Raw genomic sequence first — 21693 nt, 5'->3', positions numbered from 1 at the left:
GCTAGTTGAGTTTCTCACTCTGCCTTCCCAACCTCCCAGCCCGGCTGAAGGAATGGGGACCCCCCCCCTTACAACACGGAGATTATTATCACCGGGCCCAGCAGGGCTCTGTTCTAAGTATTCCAGCCGTCTGCATTAAAAATACATGTTGTAGAGTGTATCCTGTATGCGTGTCATCCTGACTGATGAGCCGTGCATGTGGGAGTATGCATAAAGTGGGGTAGGTATGGCTCGGAGATCGGCCCTCTAACAGAGCAGCTGCCTTGGAGATTCCACCTGCTCTCTCGGCGGGATCCGTTTAGGTACGGCATGTTTTCAGTACGAGTCTCTTCTCCTCTCCCTTTTTGAATATTCAGGTGGTGCTTGGCATATTCTTCCAAACGCAGCCTACTGGATGCGTCTTATGGAGTGTCATAAGCCATGAATTTGGAATGGTTTATCCCCCCCCTTGTTTCTAACGGTCTTTAAAACATGTTAGCAGTTTCCCAAACCATCCTGAATTTTTGTGACGGCCGAAGATGCTCATGCAGGGGAATTCTTAAAAGGCCCCCTTACTCCTTTGATCATGAGCAGAAACGTCCTACCACATGTGCCAATGAAACACAATTCTTTTGACTACAATTATACACTGCCTTTGTCCACTGCCTTTTTCTAGCTGCACTTGTTGCTGCAAGTGAAATAACACCTCTAATTTACTGATAAAGGGTCTGTTTTGAATACCATTTTTAAAGAAATAACTACTGTATCTCAACACACATTCACAGTTAGTTTGAAATAATATTCTGTTCACCAGCTGTTACTTCACACATTGAAAATGATCTTTTTTGTAAACTTTTCCCCGGTGTAAAAAATTAAATAGCTCTACTGTGAAAATTCCACGGAGTTACTGGAGTGGCCTGCTGCTCCGCCGGGCTTTCGATGTGTGCGCTGTGCGTTGTAGAAATTTCCAAGATTTATTTTCAGGCAACTCATGGCTTAAAATCACTTGTCTGATAATTAGTAAAACAATGCCAGCTATGCAGTCATAAAATTGGTTTTCTGTAAATTTGCTTTGTGTCTTGTCACTTCAGAAGTGTTTGGAACAACACAATTAAGAAAATATCCAGAGTAAAAAGGTATGTTGGTAAATAGCGATGAGTAAGAATGTGCTAATTTAGACATTTTTTTCCCTTCATAGAAAAGGCTCTACAGTATACGCATTCGGGAACATGCCTAGTACAGTAATTTAGCTGCTTTCAGCAATGCAGCCATGCACTGCGTTGTACCCATTCATCCATACAGCACAGGTAATTAAGTTGATATTCCAACACAGCTTCCCCTACTGACCTTTTGGAAACAATGTGTTTTGCTGCATCAACAAATTAACTTCAAATCAAATGCTGTTCTAGTAAATATGATCTTCATACAGTATGAATATACTTACTTATCCCATCTTGGTGACAGATACAAACATCAACATTAAAAATGGGGCTCTGGCAAAGGGCAAATAACTGTTATCTTCTTGTAGACCTCCATGTCATTTACTTTTCAGTGCCCTTTGCATGTTCGTTTTGTGTTGTGCTTCACAACATTGATTTAGCCATAGCAGCTACTCATCAGTGTGAAGGCAGAGGAAACCAGGCTTCTGCAGATCGGTGGGCTTGCCGTGTCCACTCAGCAGTGATCAGAGAGGAAATCGAGGCTTATTGGGGCTCAGAAATGCTGCAGGGGTTGGAAGGGTAGGATGGCAGCTCTGCCTGTGAGCTGCTTTTCCAGCAGCCCCTTGGTGTGGGAGAGGAGCTGGGGACCCGTGGCCAAGCCAGGCTGTGTCGCCATTGTGCAGGTGGCCGTTGTGTAAGGCATGGCAGTGCGCTCGGGGGATCCCACTGCAGAGCTGAAGGAGAGCAGGAGCCCTGGAACGTGGTGTGACGTTTTCCTAAGGTGTCCTCTTTCTTTCTCTTAACACTATTAAGTGCATAATAGGGGGAAGGGGAGGTGGGGACAGCCCCATCACACGGACTTCTACAAGTAGGCGGGGTACGTCTCTAGCAGAGGTACTTTTAAAGAAGTACTTCAGCACTGGTGTAGATGATCTCGTAGTCCTCGTCTCTTAGATATGCACAAAATAGGCAGCAGCTACTTGGTCTCTGAAGTCAGAAGAAGCCCCCCATTGTATGAGCTGGAACAGTTATCGCAGCAAATCACCAGGTAGAACAAAACTTGATAAATTAGCCACGGTGAGAAGATGGACAGTCGCCTTCCTCTGCAGGGCCTCGCACACAGCCATCATTCCTGCATGCTTCATGCTACACAGGGCCTGGACTTGCCCAGATGGAGAAGCCACAGAGGAGGAAGGTCCTTCCCAGAGCCATGCCTCCTTTTGTTTGTCCCACCGTTAGCTGTACTTTTTACACAGACCTGCACATAGGCAAGGCCCTCGTGTCAGTCGTAAATTGGTGTGCTCCACTTATGAACCAAAGTGCACTCTCAGGCTTTGCATCTTGCATACTTGTGCAGTAATTTTTCTGACTTAGTCTGGGCCTGGTGGCTTGCTCTCCCTTCCTCCCTCTCCCCCAGTCCCTGTGTGTTTGAATTTCAGTTTGATCTCTTCTACATGAATATATATGGTAATTTCCATTTTCACTTGCATGGGTTTCTTGCTCATCTCATGGAACAAAAACGAGACTTGCACAAAATGTGCATTGGCTTGTTTCAAATCCAACCTTGTTCTAGCCCCAGGCAAACTGCAGCATCCAGGGAACCTCCCATGGTCTGGGGAGAAGAGCCAACCTCCTCCCCTCCCCAGGCACTGCTTTCCAAGGACCATCCTTGACCAAAGAGTATCTGGCTGAGCCTCCGTTAGTGTTGCAGCATTGTGGGAATTACAGAGCATCAGGGCAGGGGTCTCTCTGCTCCAGTATCCTGTCACCGAGACTAGTACCCACAGTTCCAGAAGAGGTGCAAGACCCTAGGCACAGGCAGAGGGTTAAACACCCCTCCCCAGGGAAAATCTCCTCCTAAGCCCAATCAGGGGAGCGGCTCAGCCCCAGGTGATGTATGGCAAGCCAGGTTGGATGCTCGCTAGTCCAGTGGTACTGGAGATGTGCTGTGCTTTCTATAGTCCAGCTCCTGCCAGCGAGCCTCAACTCCGGCTCAGAGGCCCTCGTGACAGTAAGATTGCTTCACCCGTCCTGTCCCGAAGAGTCTTGGCAGCACAGGGGTCAGCTGGAATGACATTTTTGTGACAGTGCTCATGAGGAAACTGGGCTGTGATTAGTTCCCACTGGCTGATCTATAGTTATCAGATGGGAATGGGGTTCGATGATGAAGTCATCCTTGGTGGAGTTGTAACAGCGGCTCAAGGTGGCCCTGATTCATTGCGTGCATCGTATGAATAGCAGGAAAGGAGCGCTAAAGCATGCAGCGAGTGCAATGACAGGGTGTAGAAAAGCAGCGGTAGGAAGGAATGCTTGCATCGAGGAAAAAGTACGGTAAGGAAGAAAAGAAATGCTGGAAGCTGTGCAGATGATAGTGGGCAAGAGTAGCTGGAGCTTACAACTGTAATGTGGTGTCAGAAAGCCAGTGTGAGCTGCCGGACGGAGACCGATCACGCTTTATACTCCCTGAAAGGAGCAGGCCTCGGGGGTCCTCGGGAAATGGATCTTGTCAGCTTATGGTTGGCATGAATCTCGAGGCGTTTGGTGCTTTGTCTTTGAGCACCCGCTCCCGGAGTCCAGTGTTCTGCGGGAACCTCGGCCCTCGTTCAGATAGCAAAGTCAAATGCTGGCCCTCGTCGTTACTGGAGAAGGCTGAGGATGTGAGCGAGTTCACTCCAATGGCTCGGAGACCCGACGACAAGTGAAAAATGAAACAAAATTCATGATATTTTTGAATCTCATGATTTCAAAGCTGATCTCATAACTTTGGAGGTCGGACTCCTGATTTTTGAGCAACTGGAGTTGACAGTAGTGAGAGGACACTCGGTGACGTGACAGGTGGGAGAGCCGAACGATTTCTGGAAGCAGGCAGCAATGAGAAATGACACGGGGCGATCTCCCCCCTCTCCCTGGCACTGCTGCTGTAGGGTGTTCCTCATGTGCCTGCTCCTCGGCACGGCTCCCTTCAGTGCCTTCTCCGCGCCCGCCGTGATTTGTGTGTGGAGATGCCACCGCGAGCGTTAGCAACGCTGTGGGGAAAGGGACACTAATAATGGTGCCTCTTCCACTGTGAATGAAAGGATAGATTTTCAGACTTTACCACGGGAATTAAACCCTGCTTTCGGTACCTTTGCCTTCACTTGGCTACCAAGTGATGATGTTAGCGGGTAATTAACACATCTTCCCACATGTTCTCCCAGACAAGTATTTCTTGGCAAGTGAGTAATAAAGGCAGGTAAGTAAAGTCCCGTTGTCCGTGTCCTTGTGATGGCTGTGATCAATGTATCGATCATCTCCGTAGGTGGTAATCCTCAGACACTGCGTGGTCTCTCTCGCTGCATCTCTGTAGGTGCTGCCTTTGTCGTTTTTGGAAGCTTTAACAATTTTAATGCTAGCTAGCACTATTGATGCCCTCATCCTATAGTATTTTTTCCCCAAAATTGTCTGGATTTTGCTTGTACAAGGAAATTCAGGTCTAAACCAGAAAGGCTTTCCATAATAGGCGACAGTAAAGAGAAGTAGACAACGGAGCGAACGGATCCTGAAAACATGATAGCATTAATATCTACGGCAAACGTTACGTCCTGTTTTATTGATTTAGGTTTTTACTTTTGTAATAAAAAATATGAACCCAAATGTGCTGAAATTTTACATAGCTGTAGCAAATGAAATTACCAGCCTTCCAAAACCCTCCTGACCATCACATCAGGGAAGTCCCTAAATTAATATTCCACCTCGGTAATTCTGATGTGCGCGCTAGTTTAAGGTTTCCAGACAAATAAAAAGTGAATCGTATCTGTGGGAGGCATGCAGAAATACAGGCATAGAAAATAATTGAAAGCAATATAAAGAGAATACTGTAGTCATCACAGACTGCGGCTCCTCAGTGAGCTGTACCGAATCTAACTAACAAAGGTAGTAAAAGGTGTGCATGTGACTGGGAAAGTACGAGCTGCACAAGGCCTGAGACTACTGCACGGCATCAAGATAAGCATCCCATGCTGCTTAAAGGAAGTAAAATGGCTTTAAATCGGTGCCACCGCACCCGAGCAGATGGGAAGGGCACGTGGACAGGAGGACCAGGCTAGTCCCTGGCAGGGCAAGAGTAATATGAGGCAGAGGGAAAAAGCGGTGCATGGTGCTAGGGGAAGCCATGTGAATTCGCAGCCATGTCATTTCTCACCGTGAGAATCTTTGTGCCCAGGCTGGCTTTTGTTGGAAGCTGCCGAGGAAGGAGCCGCGTGGACCGTCGCAGGCATCGGTCTCCAAGTGCAAACTTCTTTCTTAGCAGCGCAGTGAACTGAGCCTTGAGGGTGGGGTGCCGGGCTGTGAGTGGGGTGCGCTAGCGGATCTCCCTTCCCACCAGAAGCGCCTGCCTCTCTTGGACTTGTGAGGGAGGGCAGCAAACCAGGAAGCGAAAGCCAAGAGATGCAAAATAATTGTGTAAGGAAAAAATAGAAGAAGGGTAGAGCAGGAGCAAGTGGCCGGAGAAGCGTGTGAAAATGGTTTGAGAGAGGGTGGCTTGCAGGTTGTCACAGCAAAGGTTAGTGCAACAAAGAGTCAGGAACTCCTGGAGGATGAGGATGGAGACTTGCTCTTCACCAAAATGCACTGCTCTGCATAGGCCTGTTTTTCCCACTTCCTGGACATCTCTCTTCTCCCTCCGGCTGACCAAAGCCTCGTGTCCGTGGAGCGCGCAGTCGGTGTGACCCTGATGCAGTTCCAGTTAACCCTCCAGCAGGCACGCGTAGAAATCCCTATGTCCACTGTGTCACGGGCCTCTCTCCATTTGTCTGAGACGTGTGCGTGTAGCTGGCCACAGGAAGGACGCTCTCGCAGCCCGGCTCCTGTGCACACTCTGTAGGCTTGCATCTAGAGCCAGATCCCAGGGAAGTGTCCTCGCCCCTACCTTGGGCAAATCCAAGAGCAGGTTGGAGGATCGCCTGTCTGGGGTCTTGTGAATCCAGCGTTCATTCCTGCCTGTGACAGGGGGTCAGGCGAAATGATCTGTTCAGGTCCCTCCTGACCCTAGCTACTATGACGCTACTATGAAAGCACTTCGTGTGTTCAGCTTTAAGCCTGTGAAGTGTCTAGTCCACTTGACCTGCTCTTCTAACGGGTGTAAATGCCTCCTCACCGGTCCAGAGCCTTAGTCAAGAGCTTTAAAGCCCTCTCAGAAGTTTAGGGGAAATACGGTAGCCTACTCCAGGCTTTTCTCCTCTGATCTCTGGAAGTCTTCTAGAGTGCTTGAGAGATGCTGGTTATGATGCAGCCTGAGTATCCTTGCTGTGTCAGTCCATGCTGGATGCTGTGGTCTGGAGAGCTCTTTGCAGCCACGGCCTGGTCCAGTGGACCCTGCGCAGGGCGGGCGGGCGGGCGGTTGGGCAGGCAGGGCCCCCTTGCCAGGACAGCTCTGTTTCATTGTGTTTGCTGCAATGGGGTGTCACCGCGTGTGGAAGGTGTTGGTGCTGCTCCAGGTGAGTATGATGGTGATTGAAGCACGGGCTGTTGCCACAAGTCAAAGGTGTTTTCGCGTGAGTGACTGTTTATCGCTGTCCTGTTGACAACGTTTCCACTTTGATACAGCAAGAAAGACTCCGTCCACCTCGGCCACCTCCTCCAAAGATACAGCGCTCGTCTAGGCCCGTGAGTAGTTGGTAGTTTTGCCTCACTGCCGCAGCTTAACACTGCCTGAATTGCTCTCTCAGTAGCGTTACTAAATCCTGGTAGTTTGGACTGTTGAATCTTGCAAAAAAGCAACATGGGAATTATGCTCCTAAACCCCCTTCCTCTCTGCTGCGGCACAGCCTTGGGACCTGCATTGTACTCTGCTTTTCTTTGACAAGTTCTGCACCTGTAGGTCAGTTCTGCAGGTAGCTGATACTGCTGTTGTGTGACTCTGTTTTTACTCTGGTGGTGATTATTTAAACCAAAAATCCTGCTAGGCTGACTTAAGTTTTTAGCCAGTGAGCTTTTGAAGACTTGCACTGAATTCATAAATATGAAAGGAAGCAAAAATCTGGCGCTAGGATATTTATTCTCCCCAGGTCTTGCTTTAAATGAAATTGGGGCTGTTAATTCCCCCCTCCCCCCCCAGCATAGGTGAATGAATAGGTCTAAAGAAAAGGAAATCTCTATCTGGGCAGTAGTGCCTTAATACCACATTGTGACCTGCAGAAAGTGTGCATAATGTTCATTTAAAATGCTAGCTGGAGATCCATTTAATTATATATAGAATAAAAAATTGCAGGCACCAACATCTTGGAAAAAGCAAGTGCCTCTTTTCTGGAAGCGCTGCACAAAACCAGTGTTCAGTGTGGCACCTGCATTAGGCAAGGCACTGTCATCTGGGCACTTTTCTGTTTTAAACACTGACTCGGAGCCATACTGTTGCATATTAACGACACCAGATGCCTGTAAAAAACGGGGACCAGGCTAGATCGGCAGCAGTAACTGTTATTTACCGAAGGAAAGAAGTTGGTGGCAGTTCAAGCTGACAGTTGTTTCTGCAACAAACCCAGAGGGTATTTAATTCCATTTAGGATTTCTGCCCAGCGAGCAGAATTTCATCAGAAGGCAACTGCTTTCTTACTTGCTTCCTTCCCCACGCAACACAACAGCAAGTTTTCAAATCTAGTCTTGCTAAAACTTGGTGAAGACGTTCGGTCTGCAACGCGCAGGCAAGCCGGGTAACCAGTGCACTCGAGGGGGGGCGTTCACTTTAACCTTCGGTGCATGTTCCTAAGTTGGATGTAGATGGCATGGTTTTTCCCCTTTTTAACTCTGGGTGTGTAGCTTAACACAGTCCTTGTTATGGATTTCTGCCTTTCTCCCTGTATAAAAGGTAGCGCTAACTATGCTTCTGTGTATCCTTGCCTGTAATTGGTGTGGGAGACCCTCCAGGATATGTTACGTGGGAAACAAACTTTTGCCTTGTTCTCTCTCACCCCAGCAGTTCCCCGTGGCTCTGCACGTCCCCCTTGTTCAGCTCGTGGCAGGTGCAGCCCCATCGGGGCACCCGGGGATTTCCGTGGACAAAATGTTACCGAGCAGTATTACTCCAGTTTGAGCAGTTGATGCATCAAAGCAGATCTTGCCACGGCTGTTTAATCTCTCAGCTGTAGTACATTAGTAGTCCTCAGTATGATGTGTTTGTGTCAACTGTCTTTGCTCCCAACGTGATTGATAAAAGGTTGGAAATGTAAACACTGTAGTAATAAAAGCTCCTCTTGTATTCGGCTGCCTGCACAAACAAGTGCAACTGGAACGCTGCATTCGTGAGGAGGGGAGCCGCGAGAGCTAGACACAGGTCAGCCTGCTCCACAAGTGTAGGGTTTTAGACCTTTTTGTTGCCGAAAATAGGCTTAGCTACAGCATGTGGGACTTGTACATCGTATCTGCGTGTACACTGAAGGATTTAGAGCCGCTGTCACGGAGGTTTGAGTGATACGTGTCCAGAAGGAAATATCCTAATCAGTCTTGGCAAATTCATAGATTTGGTTTGTTTCTTTATCACCAGTTGTTTGATAACGTTTTGCACAGAATTTTTTCCCCCCTCCATGTCTTAGGCCACTTTGCAAAGGTGGGTATCCAGGAGCGATGTGTTCGCACTTCACAGCAGTCAGGATGGAAACCCTGGGGTGCCCGAGTCCCGCAGGCCTGTCCGCTGCCAGGGCACGTGAGGTGCTTTGAAGCACGTGCCGTCACTAAGTGAAATCTGCTGGGCAGCAGCGTTCACAGCGTGCATCATTGCTGATCGTTTAAAATAAAAACAGAGTAACGGGAAACCTAGCAAACGTGCTTCTGGTGTTCCACCGTCTCCGAGATGCATAGGACATCCTGAAGAAAGTATCAGCGCTGTCGATAGCAAGTTAAGGAGCCCTGGGCTGGAAAGCAACTTGCTTCAATTCAAGAAAAGCGGTTACAATATGTTAATAATGAATGAGGTGGGCAGGAGGATTGCCTTGTGCATTCAGTCCTTCTGCCTTGGTTGTTTGCCCTTTCTCTCTCTCATACATGCTCACATCGTCAGACTTGCAAGGCAGTTTTGCATTCAATACACACTTTAACCCTGCCTGTTTGGATATACAAGGCTTGAAATCCTGTTAGGAATTGGCTTGCTTCCTGACTTCCCTTGCAGTCCCCCAAGAACAGTGCTCTAAATCCTTCTTAGCATTTCTCCCCAGACGCTGCTGGTCTGATCTGGTAGCACTAGTGGAGCCATCCAAAGTTCCCTGCCCCCTCCCCGGAGTACCACCCAAAAGGTGAAAGTGTTCACAGCACGATGACAAGCCAGCTTTACGCATCATCTTCCAGCTCAGGCTTAATTAAACAGTTTTCTTTCTTCCTTTCTCTCTCTCTCTCCCTCTCTCTCTCTCTCTCTGTGTTTTATCATCCCTAATGAAGCAGTCTTCTCCATCGATCCTGCTGATTGCCAGCCCATTCCTTTTGTTTGTTGGCACTGAGCCATTCAGCCGCACTCTGACAGCTCAGCTCGTCTAATTAGCTCTGTTGTTCTTTTCCCCATGTTTCACCACGTTGCAAGTTCAGTCGAAGTTGCCACAAACTTAATCCTTCCATTCCTGCCATAAATTCACATTCTTAAGCTGTCTTTATTGTAGAGAGGAACAGCCTTGTGTGGGGACTGATCTTTGAGACCTTAACATCTGACCTTTCTATAAACCTGTTTTGGTTTTTTTTTCCCAAGGAACAGTGGCAATCCGTCTCTGTAAATTTCTCCATCATTTCTGCTGCGCGCTGTTTCCTTTGAAATGAAAATTCAAGATGATAATCCTGCTATTATCATCTGCATGTTGGTGTGTAGCATGGAAACCCTGTCCACAGAATGAGGTGGCTTTTCCCTGGTGTGGAAGTTGGGTCCTTTCTGCTCCCACAGCTATGCAAAGGCGGGGGGGAAGCCCTTGTCTCACCGCAGATGCGTTCACCAGCGGTGCCATGTTCAGGTCCTAGTCCTTTAAGAGCGGTCTTTACCCTGTGCGGGCCCGGGGAGGGGGTAGAAGTGGAGTCGTGCCCCTTAGTTTGTTTGGGGTCGTTGGGGTTCTCGTTGAAAGTGGCATTAGGCAACATCAGCAGGAGGATGTGTTTCTTGCAGACCGTTCTTCCACCCCAAAAGCTGGAGAGCCGATCTGCACAGGGTGGCCGTGACCTTGCAGAGGCTTGGCTCCCTTGAGTAGTGTCGCGGACTTTCCCAGCATTGCTCGTGTGAGCACAGGCAGCGTTGGCGTGATCAAGGCCTGCAACTTGTGCGTCCTCTCCGGTGCCTTGAAGCGGCGCCAGCAAAAATAAATGAAAAATAAAAGCCTGGTTGCCAACATCAGAGATGATGGATAGGCAACTTCAGAAGAGACTGGTAGAAACGGCATGCCATCTACCCGCACAAAAACTTCCAAACTGAAGACGCCGAATGAAATGCACACGCGGAGCATTAGTGGAAACATGCCTAACAATGTTTTCCATTCGAGTGATGAAAGAAATCAAACCTTTATGGTGTTCTGTAAATTAATAATGCTTTTCACGCTTTCGCATCTCTTTGAGTTCCCCATTTCTTTCACTGCTCACTTACGCAGAAGCGATTGCTTTAGAAGTTGGTTTGTTACAAACAGGCAAACAAAAGGAACATGGTGTTGGAGCTAAAGCCTGGTTTCCAGTATAATGCACAACAAAATACAGACTTTCCCGTATCCGTTGTAGCAATTAACTCTTTGGGTGGATTATACAGTTAGGGTCCTCGATCAGAAGCCCTGCTGTTTGCAGACATCAGTCACGATGAAACAGAACTTGAGACACGACTAGTCCCTCTCAGCCCGTGGCTTGATGGACTCCCCCAGTTACTCATAGTTGCAGGATGAGCCCACACTAAGAAAAGCATTTACGTGCTGTCTGCTGCTTTAAAAAAATTAAACGAGCCATTTCAGCCTTTAGCCCAGACATTTAAAATAATCTGTGCGTTTGCCCAAGTGCCATTACTTAAGACTCCTTTGGTGATACGGGTCACTCTGGTTGTGTTTAGCATGGATACAATTAGAGCTTTAGTGTACCACAGAGATGAACAGATTTGCAGGAGAGATTCTGCATGGAGGTGTCTAGGGCAGCAGTGGAGGGGTTTTGCAGGTTTTATGTAAATTGTGCCTCTCGTTGTTGCTTGCTCAGGTATTTGAAATGTCTTCACTGTGTGTGTGCAATAGGTTCGGCCTCCAAGACCTCATGTTGTTAAGAGACCGAAGAGCAACATCGCCGTGGAAGGACGCAGGACTTCCGTGTCTAGTCCAGAACAGTACGTATTTTTTCCCCCTGCATTACTCTGTGTCCAGGTCTGGGGCTGGCCCGAAAAAGGAAAGAAGGTTTTGCAAAATTTCAAAAACAGTTTTAATTAAGAAACAGAAAACACAATTGATTTTGGAAAGATTTTTTTTTTTTGTGCGCGACATTTTAGAGGGGGAGAGGGGTGAATGGAAACGCGAAGTATCGCCATGCTGCGGCCTCAGTTATTCCGAGACGCTGTTCTTTAAAAATTGTTTTGTGAAATTTTTCAGTTGAGAAAAGGGGTTTTTTATTTGTAAAAAATGTTTTTGAATGAAAATGTTTTACTGGCTGTACTTGGAGCTACTGCCGCTGACACACGAAGGCACGGCACCGGGACGGTTCTCTAGCGAGGGCATAAAGGTTTCTGGTTCTGCTCAGTGGGTTGGAGTCTCCCTGTCACCAGAAGCTCCAGAGATGGTATGATAGTTTGGCCTCCCTTACTTAGTATTAAAACATTATCATCTCTTTAGAACGGATTAAAAAGTGAGTGAGTTTGGGAGTTTTCAATGCCCTGTGACAGTCGTCCAAACTGCTGATACACGGGCTCCCTGGGTTTTGTTCCTCTTGCAAATGCACTCTGTTCTGCTCTCCCAGAGACGGTTTTTTCCAGATTTCTCAACAAACGCTAAGAGAATAAAAGGACTTTGTTGTAAGAAGGGCTGATTTTCCATTTTGAATGCAGCCTTACCTAGAGTCAAACAATAGGCCATCAAGTGGAAAGGAAAAACGAGCGTCCTTCCTTCCAGGCGCAAGTGAAGAGCACGTGCTGCACGACTGCGTGTCGCAGCATTGTCCAGCGCTCGGTTCGGAACAAATGATTTGACGTTGAAGTATTTACACCTCTGCAGTTCCCTGTGTTTCCTTACCAAAGTCCAGCCATGGTTTGCTGCATCCTTGGGGCTTGAATAAGTAGGTTACCTTCTTTCACTTCAGAACGTGGGAAGCTGCGAGCTGGGCATGCCGCCAAGGGCCATTGATCTTAGACAGAAAAAGGTGTCTTGGAAATGCTGCTAGTGTCAGGACGGAGGTGTTCGGCCCTCCCCAGGGGACCCTCGGGCAGCGAGGCAAGAACAGCAGCGCCAGAGGAAATGCAAGTTGTCCGAACCAAACTTACAAGAAGATTTAATTGGTATTTCTTGCACATGAAGCATCTTTGGTTCTGCCCTTGAAAAGTGGGCTTCCTTTCCATTTGTAAGGTATCCTGTATTTATTCAGCTGTAAGGCTTTCCTTAGCACTCGGCTCTGAATGCCGTGCAGATAATCGTATCTGCCGCCTTACGTTCAGTCTGTGATTTCTGGGCTCTGAGCTGCGGTGGTTTGTCATCTCCGAGGTGAAACACATTAGTATGCTAGATGGCAAGGTGCTTTCAAATCTGAACCAATTCAATGAACTTGGGTCCTGCAGTTTCATTTGAATTTTGGCTGGTGAGCGAGCGAGTGTTACCTCGCATTAGATGCTTGGTTAACTTTTCCTAACCATGTCAAAGCGGGGAGATGCTTAGTTCTTAAGAGTCAGCTTGAAGAGAACTGCTCGGGACCATCCTCTGCGTCTTACGTGGGATTTGATTGCCCTCTTGTGGAGGAGATTGCAAGCCAGGCCTCCCCGGGCTCCCCTGCGTGCCGCACTTCACGTGCAGGCTGTCCCCGCACAAAGATTGCGATCCTCGGTTGAATTCAAGGAAACGTATCCCATTAACATGATGGTTTTTGAACTTTTGTGTGGCAAATAGGCCCGGAGCAAGGCAAAGGAACCAACAGATAACCACCGTGTGTGTTCTGCAGGTAGGCTGACGTCTCTTCTGGATCTAAAGCTTCCTGGCGTTACACAGTTTAACTTGTTTTTGAGATTTATTTTCCCTTCCTGTTGCAACAGGACTGGGGAGGTTTGGCTTATAAACAATGCTGTATAGTAATGGCAGTGAGTTAATTCAGGTCCTTCTTGCAAAGAATTCGTTATCCCGAGCAATTCACTCGTTTAGCGAGACCTGCTAAAACCCTGTCTCATGGAATACGAGCAATATTGATGAATATTTGCAGCCGTAAATGGACTTAATGTTCAGGAGTTTCCCCTGATAGAGAACTTAATTGTCAGGTATTTCCTTGCGAGGTTTTTCTACATCTGAAGTGACCAGCGGTGAGGAAGAAGTAGCAGCTCCTAATACTGGTGACATTTGTTGTGCGGTGCCAGTTTTTTTTCTGCCTCTCTTCCTGAGCTGTCCCGTCTTCCGTGTTTCTCCCAATCCAAATGCCATGTCACAACAGCAGTTGGATGTGTTTTTATTCTCTCCTGTCATCAACTTCAGCTGGCAGGACAAACTTCAGCAAACACAGAAACCTCCAGCCAGGCAATTGCGCAATATTGTAAAAACCCTGCAAAGTCTCGAACAGAAGCGTGCCGGCGCCGGGGGGAGGCAGGGAAAACGGCAGAGGGGCAGGTGCAGGCTGTAAGGCAGCCTGGTTCAGACTGAAATCTGCACCGGAGAATTCGGTCCGTGAGGCCACAGGGCGAGATGGCCGGGTGCTGAGGATTAGCTGTGCGCCCTGCCAGAAATCGTGCATCTCCTGTTGTTAAAAGAAAGCTAATGTAAATGGCTTGAGTCTTGGAAGTGCAGTTGGGCAGGTGCCTCCGAATAGGTGGGGACTCGCTAACCCCGACGTCTCCCCCTTTACCCAGAGCAGTGGTTTAAATACGCGGAGAGATGCCCTGTGGGCTGCCAGCACCGGCAGGGGAACTCCCTTTCCTGGCCCGGCAGCTTCTGCTGGGGGTCTCCATCAGTGTCCTGAATAGTAAAGAGGCGGTAAATACAATTTACCAGTGACACCCGGTCGGCAGGCGTTGCAAACGCCAGTCAGGGCAGGGGGACGGTGACAGCTGGACCCAGCTGGGTTAGCCGTGTGAGTGGACCTTAGCAAAAAGAGCGGTGGGTTTACAAGAGGTGGAGAGGCTTGATCGTGGGGCAGGCTGGGCTTTAATGGGGATCTGTTAAATGGGTAGAGGCAAAAGCCCTCTTCGGATGCTTTGGACCTGGCTGTCCTGTTGTCACCCAGCAAGCGCACGCTGGCAGCCATGTTTACCTTGCCTGCCTGCCCTTCACTGCTTGTCAGCTCCCAGGTGAGTGTGCAGCCTGTCGGTCACAGCCAGTGACCCTTGGGTGCTACAGTAATGCCACAAGTGCCCACCGAACCAGCGTGCCACCGCCGAGCCTGTGCGTGGTTTCAGCAGCAAGGCGGGGTGTCTAGCACGGAGCAATAAGCCAGCCCCAAATGCAGAGGAATCCTGGTAGCCCCGAGTGCTGGTGCAGCGAGTGGTCTGCTTTCCCCTTGGCCTGAAACCTGCCTCCGTCCACGGGTTTATTCTGCTTCTCCTCTGTCTGGCGCATGCACGGTCTGCAACGCTTTCATGAGCCCGACGTGAAAGCAAGCCTCCCTCGAACCCTGCGCAGAGAACTGCACCGACACCCTGCCCTTCATACTCGTCGGTTAGCCCCAGTGACGGCTCTCGGCACCAGTCCGTTCATCCACTGGGCCGGGGGGGGCGAGCCGTGCTCGGAGTGGAAAGACAGGCACCGGGATGGGGAGCAGCCATCTTCCTGTGGGTTTTCCCTGCCAAATAAACTTTTATTGCCATTATTATCATTTCATAAGGGCTGCCAGTGCCCCTGGCAGTAGTATATTCTCTCGCTACCCACGGGGAAGGCTGGTACTGCGCATTCCCCCGCCTGCATCTCTGCTGCAATGCAATCGAAGCAGAGAGCCCAAAGTGAGTGGCTGTGAAGGTGGGTGGCAGACCTGCTGGGGGCAGGGGCGAGCGGGAATGGTCTTCCGAAAGTCAGCTGGACCGGCGCTTCTGCTTGGTTGCAGTAATTCCCCGGCACGTGATTTACCAGACGGTGGGTTTTCTCAGATGCGATAGAGCTCTGCAGGGTGGAGCCTGTCGTCATTAGGAGGCTTCTTTGCTGACTTCGGTTCTGAATGGCTCCGCTCACGCTGAAAGGGAAGGTCCCCGCACCGGACTGCTGACTTGGCCTCCACCTGCCAGCAGACGGAGGCAGGATCTCCCAGGGCACTGTGGCATCGCCCCTTCTAGCCCAGGATGCACCAGTCACGCAGCCCAATTCCTTCTGAAGCTGCAGTGTTGCATCCTGTCTGAAAATCAAGTCCCCATGGCGGCCTTTCCACTTCTTACATTTATTAAGGTGGCCATTGAGCGCTGAGAAATGCACGGGCCCTGTAGCTACGTGTTAGTATTTGTCCTAGGTAAGCGCAGGATGTTCTCTTCAGTCGCTGTAAAGCCGGGCAGCAGTTGTTACAGTGTTTTTACATAGCTTTTATCATTAAAGCTTGCAGGGAAATTTTTTCCTCCATGAAAAATGTCATTTTTGTCGTTGAAATGGAAGTTTTTCTTCAAAATTTTTAAGGCTTTTATCAATCCAGAACCTGAAGACTTTGTTTTTCAGCAATTGGAGCTGTAATATCTGCTTTGATAACCGAATGTTCCCCAGCGTTTTCAACAAAAAAGAAATGTTGTGACAAACCAATTTCATTATACAAGAGACAGAAGACATTTGCTGGAAGTATTTTTACCCGCTCTAGTAACGGTTGCAATGGAGGTGCTTCAAAGGTGGGGAGCTTGCAGAAGGGACCTACGACCAGGGGAGCAGTACTGAGCCTGGTGGCACTTGTAAGCCGTCCTCCTGCGCTGGACAAAGCCCCTGGGACTTGGCCCAATGCTTGCTCAAATACCACTTCTCCCATCATGTGCCTGTGAGCCAGCTGAGCCTCGGGTGGGTGACTCCAGGTGACTGGTGGGGACCCCAGACCACCTGCCAGGTGCTCCTGAAGGGGAGCGCTTTACTTGGAGTCGGAAACGGGAGCCGGGCCTCGTGAAGAGCAGTGGCCTCCTAGAGACGCACGCGGCGTTCATGCAGCACTTCCCATCTCCGAGGACTTTGCAGTCGCTCCGCACAGCCGCGCCGTGCACGGCCCGAGCAGGGCTGTTATCCTGCAAGTAGAGGTGCTTGTCTGTGTGGCAGCACTGTTGCACAGGTAGAGGTGCTTTGATGGAGAGGCTACGGGATGAGCTCCTGCTGGTCATCCAGCACTTCTTTGTGTCCAGACATCGGTGACCTTCCCAGGGGCTGCTTCGCAAACGGCCGTCTGCACGGGGTACCTCCCGTTCTGATGTGGGGCTGTGGCGACGGGCTGAGGACTCTGTAGCTGAGAGCCTTGCTGTCTGCAGAAGCTGCTGGGAGCTGCAGTGGTTATTTATAGGCAGTTCCTGTTGCGCGAACCTGCTTTCACATCTCACCCAGGTTGCCCATTAAACAGAGAGCAGGCTTCAAGAGAGAGCTCTGTGCTCTGGCCTCTTTGTTCATACTGAGTAGCTGGCATCCAGGGCACGCCGAGTGGGTGGAAATTTAAAATGGCAAAGCGGAGGGTCAGGCTCACAATTAGCAACGAGTAGAAAGGCTCTTGGGCTGGCTAAGCCAGCACCACTGCTGCAGCAGCAGCGGCAGTTCATTACAATTTGCCAGAAATTATGTATGACTCGATATAGAAACTCTAATGACTTTCCCACATGTTGTATGAATGAAAATTGGCTGCAGCAGGATCCTGGGCTCGTTACACTGAAGCTCACACGATGGCTCAGCTACGTGGGAGCAGCTCAGAGAGCAGATTGCGCTCCGCTAGCTGTGGCCGGGATCCTCTGGCCTCTGCCTCTGGAGGTGGTTGGATCCAGCACAGGCTTTGCACGGTACGTTGCAGGCCAGGATAGCCACGGGAAAAGCTCCAGACCAGCTGGCTGAGCAGGCACAGCCGACGAGGCAAAACCTCACCCATCGTGGCTATGCTGCATTGCAGACGGACAGACCGGCCGCACAAGACTGGCAGGGGAAGGCCGTTGTGGAGGAAGCTGGATGCAAAAGGAAAAGATATCCACCAAGAGGATCGCAAGTCGGGGAAGAACCTGACTAGGGCAGTCCGGCTTTCTTCCCCTCGTGACTCGCTGCAGCCACTAGAGATCGAGCTGGATCCAGGGAGCGCGTTGGTCCGAGCAGGTGCAGACTGCCTTTTTCCAGGAGCGATGCGCTGGTTAGCCGCACGGCCTGTAATGCCGCAGGGTGCTGCGGAAACGCTCCTCCGGGGACAGACGGTCTGAGGAAGACGGTGCCTGAGCTCCTGAGAGAGTCGTCTGAACGCCAGCCGCTCCCCGCTGCACAGGTGTCAGGGTTGCAGAACAAAGCTGTCCTGTTGGCTTCGTGGAAGGGGGTGGGAGCACGTGATCAGAAGTGCCTGTGATGTCTGGGCTTTCATGTCTTCAGCAAATCGGAGGAAGAGCCATGGTATATTGAGCCTTTGCAGATGTCTCAGTTCACTTAGGCTGAGCTTTCCAAAGCCACTTGGGGCATCGAGACCTGGCCTCGGGTGCTGAAACGTCGGTCTCATTTCTCATTCGTCCCCTCCGTGGCTGGGTTCTGATCTTTTTTCATTTGCGGACCCCTCAGCATTTCTGCGTGGAGGTGCGGACCCCTTGGGATGGCGAGCGTGGGCATAGTTTGACTGACCATAGTCCTCTTTCGCAGACCCCTTAAACAGCAAATCCCCAAAGGTTTGCAGACCGCAGGTTGAAAACCACTGCTCTGCAACGTGCACACGGACAGCAACCTGCTCTCGGGGGAGTTCCTCCTAAAAGCAAACCGTGGCTGCTTTCCGGATTTCATAGCCTCCTCGTTGGGTTCTGCATGGGACCGACTCCGAGTCTGTCCTGAAGGTCAATCCCACGTAAGACGTGATGGCATTCCTCGGGATCCCGCGAGGGTTGTGCAGCTTCCTGTCGAAGCCCAGTCTCTTGCTCCACATGCACCGGCTGGTGTTTTTCCTCTGCCCTGTGTGGGATTAGGGCATCAATGTCACTGCAAGCTTTGGTTGCCTGATGCCATCTCGCTGTGCCCAGGAGCACTGGCAGCAGCGCGGAGGTGGGGCAGATGGCTACGACATCCAGAATCGTAGAGGATACACATCTCCTCGTCCAGAACTGCACCTGAGAGCACGGTCTTGCACTTCCCCGTGGGTCCTGTTGCACGGGCCAAGCAGGACTCTGATCCAGGCACCTGGAGGCCAGTTCCTGGCTCTGCCGTGAGTTGCTTCTGTGACCCTGGACAAGAAACCTACGTTCTGAGCCTCAGTTTTGCCATGCGTAAATGGGGAAGAATTGACACAATGTGCAGCCAGCCTCTGTCAAGGGATATGGCACGTGCAAAGAAAAAGCTCTGCGTGTGCATGTGCTTGGTGGCGGTCAAGGTCGTGGCAGGTTTTGAAATAGTCCTCAAATCCTGTCTGCATTTTGCATCTGTCAGAGCAGGGGCGGCTTCCTTCCCTCTTCCCGTCTTAGAAGTTATTAGAAGTTCTTCCAGGGTGTCCTGGTCTGCAGGTCGTTGCTGACACCCCGCAGGAACAGCACCGTACTCCTGTTGTTGGCTTTCTTTGGACACGCGGGTCACGAGTGTCGTTTCTGGTCCCTGATGGAACAAGGACGGGTCTCCCAGCGCATTTCTGGGGTGAATTCTCATGCCTTGCATTAAAAATGTGCTTTCTCCAGTTAATTTCTGTTCGCTTCAGATTTGCCCGTGCCTCTGAGTAGCAAGCTCTGGCAAAGCTGGCAGGAACAAATTTCAAAATGCCAAGCAAATATTTTCATCTTTGTTATGCACAGTGCTCATGATTATTCATAAGTATTCCTGGGGATGGTTTTTGTGGTGTGCTCACTGAGAAAAAACCTAGGGAGTGCCCCCTTTCCCCCCAGCCCCGGGCTGATTTCATATTGGCAGCAAAAAGACCCAAACGTCCAATTCCCTTGTTCGTTTCTGAGGGACAAAAACCGCCCCGGTCCAGAGCAGCGTCGCCCTGGCCAGGAAATCGGGAAATGGCCGAACCTTGGGCAGGCTTCCCCACGGCAAGACACAAAAGCAAGTCCAGGCTGTTCCTGTTCGGCATAATCTGCGCAATCAGAGAAAAAGCAAAGCAGTTAATGTAATATGCAAATGAAAGTTCCCTTTTTCATAGCAGGAATAGCCTTTAAAATTATTATATTCCCTTCATTAATGCCCAGAGCCGGGGCTCAGTGATTTTCTGTATTTTTTTATCTCAAGTACATTTAGGTGTCAATTAAATTTGAAATATCTACATTTGTCAGCATTTCATTTTTGGCCAGTGTGATGTGCTGCTGATTTGTCCATGCATCCTGACACATGAAAACAGCTCCCGAGATGCAGATCTTCCTCATTAAAAAATAAACCCATACTATCATAATGGTACGCAGAGCCATGGAGCGCATCCCCGGCTTTATTGCACTGTGTTTCTGACATGATATTTAAAAAGGAACAGCCACGGCTGTCAGTACTGTCATATGCTAGTGCTAACCGAAGACATGTTAAACTAAACATTAGAAAGAGATCAGCAAGTCATCTGCATGGTAACTCAGCTAAGAGATTAGGTAGGCAGGAGCTGGTGCAGTCATGTGGAGATGATGAGGGTTGTAGCTGTGACGGACAGGATCCTTTTTTCCCTCTAAGTCTACAGCATTGCCTGCCTTGTAGCTGGGCTTGCTGTGACCTGCCTTTTCAGAGACAGCTCTTTGTGTATGAAATCCTAGCAAGTAGTGGGTGGCAGACTGCAGGAGAGTTGCTGAATTGGGTTAATGAGGGAATAGGCACACACTTTTTTGGATTCTACTGCCTGAAGCTAATAAAAATTTAAACTTGGACACTTTAGATTGTTCATCCCTTATCTTTGACAAAAATCTTTTGTGGAACAAGAGCAGCAGCTGAATTTAAATAAGCTTTTATTATGAAATCCCACTTTGTCATGTAAGGTGCCTTGCAGCAAAAAAAGTGTGCCTATTAACTATCATTATAGATTCCACCTTATTTGCATTGATCTGCATTGAAATGCTATTGATTAGCTGATCCATCGGGGTCTTTCCTGAATCCTCGCTTTCAGATTATTGGCCGTTCCTACCCGGTGAATTCATTGTGTCGCAGTCTGTGCAAGTGCTTGAGCTGAGCTAGACCCGCACCGAACAAAGGGGTCAGGGCAGCGCTTCGGAAAGGGACTGAAGCGACTGGTCTGTAGTGCTCGGCCGGGGTCTCTAATTCGAACGTGTAGCCAAAAGGTTGAATTTTGTAGCAGAGCCCTCTGGAAGTGCAGGGGTTTCGTTTGATTCCTGTTAAATCACTGTGGCTTTGCCGGAGTGCTGTGGAGCGGTCATCTCGCACGTACAAGACAGGACAATAGTTGTGTTTGGCGGGGCCGGGGCTCAAAACAGGGAAGCATTTTTACCAATATCCTCGATTCTAAAACAGTCTCTCATTAGCCCCCTGCCTGCATGCGTGCAATGGTCTGGAGCCTCCCGAAAAAGGAGTTTAGCAGATTTGGCAGCAGCACTTGGCTTTCCCTGGAAGGTCCATTCGAGCACAGGAGGAGAGAGGAGCAGCTTGTGCGACCGCTGTAATGGGAGTGAAGCTGAGTGGAGTATAATGTGATGGGCTCTGCCCACCCTCAGCCCCAGTTTCAGCTCCCGCGTTAATTAGCTCTGACCCAATTATGAATACATGTTGATGCACAATGGCATCTCAAACCCTCTCAAGCTATCAGTCCCAGTGTTCAACCTCCTTCATGTCCTCAATGGAAATGTTCAGCCTCTGTTTGTCTTTCAGTGATGCTTAATCTCACAGTAGCAGTCGGGACAAAAGAACTTGGAGAACAGAAAGGACTAATCCTAAACACCAGAGCTGCTGGTGACGTGGCATTCGGCATCCGTGCCAGGAAGCCCACAAGTCACTGCTCTCCGTGGCTACAGCTCCTCCCGCCACGGGCCCGTGACAGTGCTGCAAACATTTCCATCGCCTCCGTGAGATCAGCCCTGGCTCCTTACTGCTGGGTCCAGTCCTGCACCCGTTGGAGTAGGAGTTCTGCTGTGAATGGCAGGATCCACCCCTCGCCCTTGGATCTTTTTTAATGTAGCTTTGTGCCGCTGGCAGTGTCCACCCAATCGCAGCCATTGCTGGGATGCCGCGCTCAGCGGCATGCAGCTGATGAGGTGAACACAGCTAGGAAGAAGCGGCGTGGGGGTGGCTGGGAATGGCGCGTGCTTTCGTAATCTCGTATGATTTTTATATTTCCGTTGTGTAAGAGCTCGGGGCCGGGACGCCAGCCCAGGCCGTGCCGCTGTAAA

At 49.7% G+C, this 21693-nt stretch overlaps 1 protein-coding gene across 1 annotated transcript in view; it reads left to right on the top strand.

Annotated features, from left to right (window-relative positions):
• Window positions 1–21693, top strand: part of DENND1A (DENN domain containing 1A) — a 274774-nt gene that overhangs the window by 242616 nt on the left and 10465 nt on the right. Inside the window, 2 exon segments of the mRNA XM_025194283.1 lie at window positions 6723–6782; window positions 11342–11430. Of these exon segments, the coding sequence (XP_025050068.1) occupies window positions 6723–6782; window positions 11342–11430 (149 nt within the window).

This window comes from Alligator sinensis, unplaced genomic scaffold, assembly GCF_000455745.1.
Source record: "Alligator sinensis unplaced genomic scaffold, ASM45574v1 scaffold611_2, whole genome shotgun sequence".
NCBI lineage: Eukaryota > Metazoa > Chordata > Crocodylia > Alligatoridae > Alligator > Alligator sinensis.
Note: the sequence above shows the minus strand (reverse complement) of the source record. Positions and strands in the feature narration are given on the sequence as shown.